Below are 13,020 nucleotides of genomic sequence, written 5' to 3'. Positions count from 1 at the left end.
CTCTCGGACGACCTCTCCCTGTTAGTGTCCACAGCCGCGTCCCCACATCTAGCCTGCCTTGGCACCGTCCGAGCCCACAGCTACTTTTACTTCCCTTTGCAGGTGAAGAATTCTCCTCCATCTTGCACACATACCACACACAGTATCACACACAACGATTCTTGGAAGGGGCACTGGGTTTGTGTTGCGTCATTGAATGAAAATACTGTTTGCGTCCTGTCCAGCATGTGGTCTTCTGTGCTGGGTTTCAGCTTTTGAAGTGAGGAGAAAGGCTTACTTCCCTGGTGTTTTTAAGTTCAGAATGTTGTATTACTATCAGTAAAATTTTGACCATATTTTGGCATATTGAGGTGCGTGCATGCGTGTGTGTGTGTGTGTGTGTGTGTGTATGTGTGTGTGTGTAAATTACAAGCAAAGAACTTTGTGAAGCCCCCCTCCCCCCATGTCTGTCTTCCCTTAGTCTTATCTACCTTGGCTGGTGACCCAGACTCCCTAGTCCAGAGCCCAAGGCAGATTCAAGTTGGCCTCCTGCCGGGACTGGTGGAATCATCCTCTTCATAGCGCCCATCTCCCATCTCCCCTCTGGTGAAGCCCTCGGGGGTGTCCACTCTGGCTTACAGCCATGATGCCCCGATGCCTTGGATGTGGAAGGTGCTTTCCAGTTTGGTTTCAGAGCTTTGGGCCACCTTGCCCTGTTGGCTCTTCCATCACTTCCCAATCCCCTGGGACCCTCATGGCTCCAGCCCCAGGACCCTACTCTCTTCCCTGTTGGGCTGTTCTAACAGCTAAAACTGTGGAAGCTTCCAGAAGTGGAAGTTGCATCGTCTAAGACGTTAGTCAACTGGCCTTTGAAACTCAGGTTTCCTCATGGTTCTAAGCTGATTTCTGAGTTAGAGCTCTGGGGGCTCCAGCCTCCACAGCCGACAGTGTGGACTCCATGGCCATCCCACCACCATCAGCAGAGGGCGTCCATCCTCCCTTGGACCTGAGGCTCTGACCCATGTTGGCCCCACTCTTGGTCCCTGTCATGGAAACCCTCTACCTCTGACCTCACGTCACTGGTGCCTTTTACAGGTACCCTCACCAATTCTCTGGAGAAGCAGGTTTTTTCTCTGTTACTTCAAATTTGTATTAAAATTTTATACATACTCTCAGAAGCACAGAAGGTAGAAGAGAGCCAGTTTCTTGGTGTCACTGGTCACAGTGATTAGAAACCATCCTTCTACAGGAGTTGAAGAGTTAAGTGACAAAGTGTATATGCCAATCTGAACAGTAATCTATTCCGAGTCTGAAGCCCTCTTAGTTCCTGTGGTGTCGCCTCACATCCACCCATGGTTCCAGCTGCCCACTCCCACTGCCCCTTGTATTAAGAACCTCACACCTGTCATGAGCTATAGAGCAGGGCAGCAGAGAGCAGTGGCCCAGGATCTGAGGACTGGGGTGGCCCTGGGTGCGTCGTTGCCCTCCATGGTCCAGGTGCCCTGTCTGCAGGATGAAGGACTGGGCCTTCTAGCACCCAGACCCCACTGACTCCGTGATCCAGGGAGCTGACCGTGCTAATGTGTCCTGTTGCTCCTCTCTCAGAGGGCCCTGCTCGGGGAGCGCCAGCCCCAGCTCGTAGGTGTAGGCTAGACACTGACCCTAGGCGACCACGCTGGCCCAGGGAGGCATCTGATGACCCAACAGTCACCTGACTGTCTTCCTCATCCACTTCACCCCTCCCACCTAGCCTGGGAATTGCCCCAAACCTCAGCCATTGGGTGCTTCCCTACCTGCCCCTGGGGAGTCTTGAGAATCAGTGAAGGGACAACTGCAGGACTGGACAATGTAGGGTCCTCCTTAGCCAACTGACCCCCACTCAGACTGAGCATTCACCACACCGTCATGCGGCACCACTCGTCCATCAGAAGATGCAAAGCTGACCACTAGCTAGTATTTTGGGGGTGTTGAGGTCCTTGCATGAAAGGGTCAATAGAAATAGTAAGTATAGTCAACCCTTTATCATCCCTACCCAGCACCCAAGGGCCTCCCCCTATGAGGTGCAACCAGGCCAGGGAATCCCTGACCAGCCTGGAGGACAGTTCTCCATCCATACTGCAGATGGCATCCGCCTTAGCTGACTTTTAGATGACTCTGCACTTCTGTCCACCTCAGTTCAGACAAGTGAGGCCCGGGGTGATGCCCCAGGATGGACTCCCCATTTCTCCTGTTCAGCCGCCAAGCGAGGTTAGGACATAAGTTGGAAGGCCTCCTTTGCTGTTAAGCCTCCAGACACCTGCTCACACTCCTCACAGAAGATATAGCCATGTCCCTAAGGCCAAGCCGGTGCTCCCACAGGATGAGAGCCATAGACTGCAGTGCCCATTGTGCCACAGAAGTCATAGAGGGTATTGATTCATTGAGGCAGGGGACAAGCCCTGACCAGGGGCAGGAGGCACAGGAGGACAGTCTAGCTCTGCCACCATCACTGTGCAATTTTTAGGGAAAATCACATCATCCTTCTAGGCCGTGGTCTCCTCATCTGTCAATGAGAGGACTGGCCTAGATAACCAATCTCTAAGAATCCATTAGGAGACCACAGTGTAATTTCAGTCCTCATAGCAAAGATCAAAAGCTTATACCAGATACCCAGAGTCAGCACTTGTACCTGGTTTGAGTTTCAAGGTAAATATTGGTTATAAGGGTAACCGCTTGTCCCGGTTTGCCTGGGACGGCCCTGACTGATTCCTGTTGCTCCTCCAGAACCATGAGTAATGCCTCTTTCACTCTCAAACGTGCCCCAGTTTACATGATAGCTTACATGGCCCCCCTACTGATGGTAATATGATGAAATGAGGTCTCCCTGCCGTCCGCACATTGGCCCTGCTTTGGGAGGATGCCTTCTCTGCCTTTGACTGCTCAAAGAATAGCCTTTGCTGAGTTGTGACCTTCCATTGATAAAAATCAATCACTACGTATGCTGGAGGGAGGTCATTTGAAGACACAGGTGATCTCATGCGTCATTCACTGCCCCTGTCTGAAGTACCACATGAAGAAGTTCTTTCCAATAACCCTTTGCTTCTAGCAAGGAACTGAGATAGTTCTTCCTCCCTGGCTATAAGGACTCTGTAATGAACCACATCTCTTTTCTCCCTGGCTGCCAGGAAGCTCAGCTATAAGTGTATAGCTGAACGGTAGAAGCTATGTAAGTCCTTATGATTGGTATGCCAGTGTTTTTTCCATCCCACCAATCCTGACTTCCTGCCTTATTTACATTTTCCTTTGTTCTGCCTGGGGCACTGACTGGACAAGGAAGGACTACAAAGCTGGAGGAACCTGCCAGAATGGTCCTCCCAGCGAGTGCTTGGCAGGTCAGATAGTCACAGCTGTATTAGACTGAGCTCCCACAGATTAGGGCTTTAGCTTCACCATGAAATACTGACTAGGGAGGTGGGTTAGAAGCAGGAGGAAGCCATGAATGATGCCCTTCCTGGAAACCTTCAGAATCCAGCATCAGAGGAGAGTAGCACTAACCTAAGAATAATCCACCCCTTGGAAAGCTCATCCCTGAATAACCCACCCAGTCCTCCTCCTCCACCAACCAGCCCTCATCCAGCCGCATCCACATCCATTACCGTGTTGGACCCCACTGCGGCCCTGAGGCACAGTTGAGGCAGGAATTGTTGTTTTCCCTTTTCTAGATTAGGCAACTGATGCTTAGGGAGCTAAAACCCGCTCTCAGAGCAGAGACTGGAGCTCGGGCCTCCCGTCCAAAAATGCCCTGACTCTGCTCCCAGTGCCCCACACAGCCACAGTCCCCAGCAACATAGCTGGCACTCAAGTCACCCAACAGCACTTTGAATGTGGGAGAGGGAGGGGTGGTCAGTGCCCAGGTGTGCAGAGCCGGGGGCCAGGCTGTGGACGAGTCACAGTAACCCTCTCTTCTCTTTTGTGTGTGTGTATGTGTGTGTGTATTTCTGTGTGTGTGTTTGTCACATAGAAGAACGTGAATTCCCCTCCAACGCGGTGATCTCCAACACAGGACTAAAGGAGAGAAGAGGCCGGACAGAGCCGCCCACGGCATCCAGTGTGGCTTCTCTCGTGCCAGGACCAGGGATGACTGGGCCATGCACACAGACGTCCCCAGCCTTCAACAGTTCGCATAGCACACAGGGGACTCGTGGGGGGCCACTTGCCACTGCCAACTGAAACAATACGATGGCAACATTGACGTCCTTCATGACGTTTCCCCGACAGACATTCAGGCGGAAAGTGCAGGTGCATTTTCTGTCTGCGAAGTAGAGGGCCATGCCTCACCAACGTGAATAGTTTGAGCCCTGATGACCTGCTCTGAGTCTGCTCACAGCCAGTGACACTTGCAAAAAAACTCCCAAAGCTGTCTTGGGTTTGGCTTCCTCAGCTCTTGACCAATGTGGCCAAAGCCAGGCGCTTCCTTGGGACACTTGGATTATTCATAAATGCAGCCTGCCCTTGCCCTCCCTGAATAGCATCTGAAGTCTCCGTGGAGGTCATGGATCCTGAACAAAGTGTCAAGGGCACCAAGAAGGCTGAGGGAAGTCCCCGGAAGCGGCTGACTAAAGGAGAAGCCGTTCAGACCAGTATTTCGGCCAGTGCCCCCTACCCAGGCAGCAGCACGGCCGCCACCCCTGAGGGCCCCCTCCAAGAGCTCCTAGCCCCGCAGCCCTTCCCGGGCCCCTCATCGTCGGTTCTTAGGGAAGGCTCTCAGGAGAAAATGGGCCAGCAGCAGAAGCCCCCCAAGAGATCCTCCATCGAAGCCTCTGTCCACATCTCGCAGCTTCCACAGCACCCTCTGACACCAGCATTCATGTCGCCCGGCAAACCTGAGCACCTCCTGGAGGGGTCCACGTGGCAGCTGGTCGACCCCATGAGACCTGGACCCTCCAGCTCCTTCGTGGCTCCTGGGCTCCATCCTCAGAGCCAGCTCCTCCCTTCCCATGCTTCCATCATGCCCCCCGAAGATCTGCCTGGCATCCCCAAAGTCTTTGTGCCCCGTCCCTCCCAGGTCCCGTTGAAGCCCATGGAAGAGGCACACAAAAAGGAGAGGAAACCCCAGAAGCCAGGCAAGTACATCTGCCAGTACTGCAGCCGGCCCTGCGCCAAGCCCAGTGTGCTCCAGAAACACATCCGCTCGCACACGGGCGAGAGGCCCTACCCCTGCGGCCCCTGTGGCTTCTCCTTCAAGACCAAGAGTAACCTCTACAAGCACAGGAAGTCCCATGCCCACCGCATCAAAGCCGGCCTGGCCTCGGGAGTGGGCAGCGAGATGTACCCCCCGGGGCTGGAGATGGAGAGGATCCCCGGGGAAGAGTTTGAGGAGCCCACCGAGGGAGAAAGCACTGATTCAGAAGAAGAAACAGGCACCACCACATCCACTCACCCTGCAGAGCTCTCCCCCAGGCCTAAGCACCCGCTCTTGTCCAGCAGTTTGTACAGCTCCGGGAGCCAGGGTTCCAGCCACGAACGCTGTTCCTTGTCTCACTCTAGCTCAACCCAGTCGCTCGAGGACCCCACACCATTTGTAGAACCCTCATCAGAACACCCCCTGAGCCATAAACCCGAAGACACCCACACCATAAAGCAGAAGCTGGCCCTCCGCTTGAGTGAAAGGAAAAAGGTCATCGACGAGCAGGCGTTTCTGAGCCCGGGCAGCAAGGGCAGCACCGAATCTGGGTATTTCTCCCGCTCCGAGAGCGCCGAGCAGCAGGTCAGCCCCCCAAACACCAACGCCAGGTCCTATGCAGAGATCATCTTCGGCAAGTGCGGGCGGATCGGGCAGCGGACCACCATGCTGACGGCCACCTCCACCCAGCCGCTCCTGCCCCTGTCCACTGAAGACAAGCCCAGCCTGGTGCCTTTGTCTGTGCCCCGGACGCAGGTCATCGAGCACATCACCAAGCTCATCACTATCAACGAGGCCGTGGTGGACACCAGCGAGATAGACAGCGTGAAGCCCAGGAGGAGCTCGCTGTCACGGCGCAGCAGCATGGAGTCACCGAAATCCAGCCTCTACCGGGAGCCTCTGTCAGCCCACAGCGAGAAAACGAAGCCAGAACAATCACTGCTGAGCCTCCAGCACCCGCCCAGCACCACTCCCCCTGTGCCTCTGCTGAGAAGCCACTCAATGCCTTCTGCCGCCTGCACCCTCAGTACCCCTCACCACACCTTCCGCGGTAGCTACTCCTTCGACGACCACATCACGGACTCCGAAGCCCTGAGCCGCAGCAGTCAAGTGTTTACCTCCCACCCCCGGATGCTCAAGCGTCAGCCGGCCATTGAATTACCTTTGGGAGGGGAGTACAGTTCCGAGGAGGCAGGGCCAAGTAGCAAAGACACAGCCCCCAAACCCGCAGACGAGCCGGAACCCAAGGAAAGCGAACTCACCAAAAAGACCAAGAAGGGCTTGAAAACAAAAGGGGTGACCTATGAATGTAACATATGTGGTGCTCGGTACAAGAAAAGGGACAACTATGAGGCCCATAAGAAATACTACTGCTCAGAGCTTCAGATTGCAAAGCCCATCTCTGCAGGCGCGCACGCATCTCCGGAAGCCGAGAAGAGTCAGGCTGAGCACGAGCCCTGGTCCCAGATGATGCATTACAAACTGGGGACCACCTTGGAGCTCACTCCACTGAGGAAGAGGAGGAAAGAAAAGAGCCTTGGGGACGAGGAGGAGCCACCTGCCTTTGAGCTGACAAAGAGTCAGTTTGGCAGCCCCAGGCCATCTGATGCTGCTCGGAACCTTCCCTCAGAATCCACCAAGTCACCAGCAGAACCGAGTAAGTCAGTGCCCTCCTTGGAGGGACCCTCAGGCTTCCAGCCAAGGACTCCCAAGCCAGGGTCTGGTTCTGAATCAGGGAAGGAGAGGAGAACAACGTCCAAAGAAATTTCTGTCATTCAGCATACCAGCTCCTTTGAGAAGTCCGACTCTCTGGAGCAGCCCAGTGGCTTGGAAGGGGAAGACAAACCTCCAGCCCCATTCTCATCACCCCCGCCCACCCCACACGGACGCTTGGCTCACTCTCTGCAGCCCAAGTTGGTCCGCCAGCCCAACATTCAGGTTCCCGAGATCCTGGTAACCGAGGAGCCCGACCGGCAGGACACAGAGCCAGAGCCACCTCCCAAGGAGCCTGAGAAGACAGAGGAGTTCCAGTGGCCCCAGCGCAGCCAGACGCTCGCCCAGCTCCCAGCTGAGAAACTGCCACCCAAGAAGAAGAGACTTCGCCTGGCGGAGATGGCTCAGTCATCGGGGGAGTCCAGCTTCGAGTCCTCCGTGCCTCTGTCCCGCAGCCCAAGCCAGGAAAGCAGTGTCTCTCTGAGCGGGTCCAGCCGCTCGGCGTCCTTTGAGAGGGACGACCATGGAAAACCCGAGGCCCCCGGGCCCTCGTCTGACACGCGCTCCAAAGCCTTGGGCACTCACATGCTGACCGTCCCCAGCCACCACCCGCACGCCCGAGAGATGCGGCGGTCAGCCTCAGAGCAGAGCCCCAACATTTCCCATTCCGCCCACATGACCGAGACACGCAGTAAATCATTCGACTATGGCAGCTTGTCCTTGACAGGCCCTTCTGCACCGGCCCCAGTGGCTCCAGCAGCCCCAGTGGCCCCACCAGAGAGAAGAAAATGCTTTTTGGTGAGACAGGCCTCTCTGAGCAGGCCTCCAGAACCAGAGCCAGAGGCTGCCCCCAAAGGAAGACAAGAGAGCGAGGAACCAAAGCCCTCATCCAGTAAACCTTCAGCCAAAAGCTCATTGCCCCAGATTTCTTCAGTGGCCGCCTCACACAGTGGGTACCCGGGAAGCAAGGGCCAGGTACAGGACAGACCCCCGCTGGGGTCCACTCCACCCTACACAGAAGCACTGCAGGTTCTCCACCACCCCATTGCCCAGCTCCCCTTGCATGAGAAACCATACCTGCCCCCACCTGTCTCCCTCTTCTCCTTCCAGCACGCCTTGCAGCATGAGCCAGGACAGTCTTCAGAATTCTTCTCCGCTCAGGCCATGTCCAGCCTCCTCTCCTCACCATACTCCATGCCCCCTCTTCCTCCCTCCTTATTTCAAGCCCCGCCACTTCCTCTCCAACCTACCGTTCTGCACCCAGGTCATCTCCCCCTCCCCCAGCTCATGCCTCACCCGGCCAACATCCCCTTCCGGCAGCCCCCTTCGTTTCTTCCCATGCCGTACCCGGCCTCCTCAGCCCTCTCTTCTGGGTTTTTCCTGCCTCTGCAATCCCAGTTCACCCTTCAGCTCCCAGGTGATGTGGAAAGCCATCTGCCACAGATCAAAACCAGCCCGGCCCCACTGGCAACAGAAACCGCTGGCCTCTCCTCCAGCACAGAGTATAGCAGTGACATCCAGCTGCCCCCCGTGGCTCCCCCATCCAGCTCCTCAGCACCCACATCAGCACCCCCGCTGGCCCTGCCTGCCTGTCCAGACACCATGGTGTCCCTCGTTGTGCCTGTCCGAATTCAGACCAACATGCCGTCCTATGGGAGTGCCATGTACACCACTCTCTCCCAGATCCTAGTCACCCAGTCCCAAGGCAGCTCAGCCACTGTGGCTCTTCCCAAGTTTGAGGAGCCCCCATGCAAAGGGACAGTGGTGTGTGGGGCAGATGTATACCCCGGACTGGCCGGGGTAAGTGAGGAGCAGAGCAGAAGTTTCCAGACTCCATACCTGAGAGTGCCTGTGACATTACCTGAAAGAAAAGGCACTTCCCTGTCACCAGAGAGTGTCTTGAGCCCGGAGGGGAGTTCATCAACAGTGGGAGGAAGCAAACGCGTCCTTTCACCAGCCGGCAGCCTTGAACTTACCATGGAAACCCAGCAGCAAAAAAGGGTGAAGGAAGAGGAGGCTTCCAAGGCAGATGAAAAACTAGAGCTGGTAAAACCATGCAGTGTGGTGCTTACCAGCACTGAGGACGGCAAGAGACCAGAGAAATCCCACTTGGGAAGCCAGGGCCAGGGCAGGCGGGAGCTAGAATCACTGTCCAGCCTGCCCTCAGATTCATCTGACCCAAAGGAAACACCTTCCCTTCCTCACCCCACACTATCCCATGTGACAGCCCCAGGCTCAGAAGCTTTGAAGGAATATGCCCAGCCATCTGGTAAACCTCACCGAAGAGTATTGCCTCCGCTAAGTGTGAAGAAAGAAGATTCCAAGGAACAACCTGACCTCCCTTCACTGGCACCTCCGAGCTCACTTCCTCTGTCAGAAACGCCCCCCAGACCAGCCAAGTCGCAAGAAGGTACGGACTCAAAGAAGGTACTGCAGTTCCCCAGCCTCCACACGACCACTAATGTCAGTTGGTGCTATTTAAACTACATTAAGCCAAATCACATCCAGCATGCAGATAGGAGGTCCTCTGTTTACGCTGGTTGGTGCATAAGTTTGTACAACCCCAACCTTCCGGGGGTTTCCACTAAAGCTGCTTTGTCCCTCCTGAGGTCTAAGCAGAAGGTGAGCAAAGAGACATACACCATGGCCACAGCTCCACATCCTGAGACAGGAAGGCTCGTGCCATCCAGCTCCCGCAAGCCCCGCATGACAGAGGTAAGTTTAGCCTGTTTCTTCTCCCCACTGATTTTAAAAGCCTTTGCTGAGCTTTTAAAGGCACATTCTCCTCAGGTGCCATTTGCAAAACTAGAGCCAAAGAGGGAGCAGGTTTCCTCTCTGTCAGTTGGGACTGGTCATCTTACCAGGAAGCATATTTATTGGGTTCCTTTGTCAGTGTGTCCCTTACGTCATCAGAACAGATACATTTCAGTAAAGTGAGCTTTAAAGTGATCCTGTTTTCCCATTAACCGCTATTGTAAAATCAAAGACACAGTCTCAGCCAGGAAAAAAACAATTCTCCAAAAGACTGGAAAACTTGGCTGATGGGAATGCCTGCAGCAATTTTAGAACTTTATACCACTTTATCATATGTTTCTCCCTTGTCCTGTTAGTCTTTTCCTGCTTTTCTTATTGTCTACATCTGCTGTTTCCATTTTCTGGTACCACTTGAAATCCTCCTATTTCCAGAGATTGGCAACTCTTGAAATCGTCCTTTCTTTTCTGTGAATAGAAGAGCAGATAGAACTGGGTTGCATTACCCCTCTTTACCAGTAGGTGGCAATATCACTCACAGCGTGACCCATCTGTGCGGTGTGGTAGCATGCCATTGACTAAGGGCTCACGTTTACTCCTCCATTGCCTCTGACCTGAGGCTGCTTCAGGAGCTATAAAGTGAATGGGTCCCCACAAGTTCAGGAAGTTTGACAGTTGATAATTCCACTTGCTTCAGACAAATGACACCTCTATACCCCGACAAGGCCAGCCTAAGGATTCAGACCATGCTGTGTTATGCTGACTTGGCATTTGTGCAGTACAGTTGGTCGGTTGATTGAGCAGCCTCCCTGTGCCAGGCGCTGTGCTGGGCCCTTGAATCCAGCCAATGCTCAGCCCCACACACACACGTGTGTAGCAGGACCATCTCCATTCTACAGAGGGAACTGAGGGTCAGAGAGTGAGAGAGGCCAAGGTCACATGGCAAATATTCGGCAAACCCAGAATTTGAATCCAAACCTGTCAGAGTCCAGAGAGTCTAGTTTTCTTCTTTCAGTTATTTGAGGAAAGAAAACCTGGGAAATGACTGCAAATTTAAAGATGTTCATTAGGGTGTCTTCAGACAAGGTGCTTTGCCCAAAGCAGGCATAAATCTCCTAAACTAAATTGACATTAATAGACAAATGAACAAAACTGTGTTCTATAACTTTCCTATATTCACATCCTCTTCTTTTATCACCGAGTGAATGTTATGTATTGAATTTGTTCTTAGCCCAGCTGGATGTTTTTCGAAGAACTGTTTCCCAAATGTATTCCCTAAATGTCCTTATCAGTCTACAAACACCCCTAAATGAGATTTCCACTTTTCCCATAAACATCATGACTGATTTGCTCTCCAGTGTCTCTTACTGGCTATGGCTACTCCCCAGATGCTGTTATAATTATGCTCATACTTATAACTACTTGTGCACCTACTATGTGCCAAGTACTATGCTAAACTTCACTTTTATCCTCGTAACCACCTTGAAAGTTAGGATACTATATCACCGTTTTATGGATGAAAGCTAAAGCACAGAGAAGTTAGATAACTTGCACAAGGCCACACAGTACACGGCAGAGATTCAAAACTAGATCTCACTCCAAAGCCCTCTTGGATGATCTGGACTGCCTCTCTGTTTTAATGACTAGATACTAAAAGGCCACTTAAGAAAAAGGAAGAGTTCATTTGGCTTAATTGGGTTTGGCAATCATTAGTTTAAAATGCTACTTCCCTAACATGAGCTGAAACTTGCACACTTTTTTTGGAATATTCCATTTGATTCACTGGCATGTTTCCTACCAGCATGCAGCGGCCTGTGTGGTGCTAAAACGCAGATTCCCTGATTCCCAAACAGCTGCCTTTCTGCTCAGCCCTACCCCTCCTTGTCAGGATAGGTGTGTTCTCTGGCACAGAGGACTGCAGTTCTTAGATTGTCCCAGCACCTGGAGACATGGTGCTTTCCACGCTAGCTATGATCAGTGCAGTTTCTCATGAGCTTCCTGGCAATGGCATGTGTAGGATGGGCAGCTCCCCCCCGGCACTGCTGACCCCAGCCCCCAGCCCAGCATCACTGCTCCCTAGTCAAGGGTATGCCCAACCCCTGCTTCCATCAGAGGGTCTAGAGGACATGTGTGCTCATCGAGCCAGCTCTCACCACTGAGGCCTGTGAAGAGAATGGGTTCCCTTCAAAGAACAACCCAGAGCCTGCACACCCTCAGGTGCATGCCCACCAGTGGGCCAGTATAGCCTCTCTGTGCCCAGCTCTGGGGGATTCTATGGGTCAGGGCTCTCAGGAGATGTCCACTGTGCTCCAGTAATGCCCTTAACCTACTGGGTGATTTGACCTTCACTTTCTAATCTATGAAAGAGCATTGGACCAGTTAATCTCCACAGGCAGAGTCTTCAATTATTTGTTCAACATTCCTTAAGCGCTTTCTCTGAGGCAGGCCTTGATTTGGGTGCTGGCATGACCGAGGAGACCAAGATGAGGGTCTGTCCCCAGAAGCTCCCAGACTACTGTAAAAGAAAGAGCAAACACAGCTCTCCTAAGAAGACCTGGTCTTCCCATGAGAAAGACCTGGTCAGAGGCCCAGTTTTGACACCAACCATGTGGCCTTGAATAAGGGACTGCACCTCTCTGGGGATCAGTTTCCCTCTTTCTGTAAAGTGGAGCTAACAGCACCTCTTCACTTGGTAGAGTGGAGGTGAAGTGGACCACGATTAAATGTAAGAGTATAATGCCATGGAAGGCATCTTTCCATGATTACCATGTAACTAGCAATGATTTTGTCCTTCCTGCGGTGGGCCAGGTTCACCTCCCTTCGCTGGTTTCCCCGGAAGGCCAGAAAGATATAGCTAGAGTGGAGAAGGAAGAAGAGAAGCGAGGGAAGCCGGAGGAGGATGCTCCTGCCTCCAAGAGAGGGGAGCCGGCGAGGATCAAAATCTTCGAAGGAGGGTAAGAATCACGTTTGGTTTGGAATGTCTGCTTGCTGTGGAGTAAGCACCTGGCCAGCAGGCTGGGGTGAGCCTTCCTGCGCTCAGAGGTGGTAAACATCTCAACTGGCAGGGCGGTGCCACAGGTGCCCTCGGGTTCTGGCCGTGCCTTCCAGCAGATGCCACGTTGTAGGACATGCAGGCCAACTCTGTGTGAGAACACCAAGTTACTTGGTAGAGGACGGGAAATCTGCTGTACCCTGCCTACTGGAGGGTCTGGGTCTTTCTCTAGCCCCTCATTCCCTCAGGTGCTGGAGGGTTTCCAGTCCTGCGTTGAACTTGACAGTGAGTCTCCCAGGTCCTGTCCAGACTGCCGTTTACCATGGTGTGTGCTCCCCAAATGTCACCTCTGTCTGCCCAAGCAGCCACCTTGGCATGCCTGGTGTCCCACGGGGGACTGGGCTCTGCCAACTAGGCTGTTTCC

At 53.5% G+C, this 13,020-nt stretch overlaps 1 protein-coding gene across 6 annotated transcripts in view; it reads left to right on the top strand.

Moving 5' to 3' along the window:
- The window catches only part of HIVEP3 (HIVEP zinc finger 3), a 435,628-nt gene that overhangs the window by 371,057 nt on the left and 51,551 nt on the right, over positions 1 to 13,020 (top strand). For 5 of the 6 annotated variants that reach the window (XM_019737161.3, XM_019737156.3, XM_019737157.3 and 2 more), the window contains 2 exons: positions 3,980 to 9,568; positions 12,413 to 12,558. In XM_019737161.3, the coding sequence (XP_019592720.3) occupies positions 4,511 to 9,568; positions 12,413 to 12,558 (5,204 nt within the window). In that variant the 5' untranslated portion in view covers positions 3,980 to 4,510. The remainder of the gene's footprint in view (positions 1 to 3,979; positions 9,569 to 12,412; positions 12,559 to 13,020) is intronic. The other variant, XM_019737160.3, reaches the window with a different exon arrangement.

The sequence above is a fragment of the Rhinolophus sinicus genome, chromosome 14 (genome assembly GCF_057876585.1).
Source record: "Rhinolophus sinicus isolate RSI-liver-muscle chromosome 14, RSI-T2T, whole genome shotgun sequence".
Lineage (NCBI taxonomy): Eukaryota > Metazoa > Chordata > Mammalia > Chiroptera > Rhinolophidae > Rhinolophus > Rhinolophus sinicus.
The sequence above is the reverse complement of the archived record's forward strand: the minus strand, read 5'-3'. Positions and strand labels throughout refer to the sequence as shown.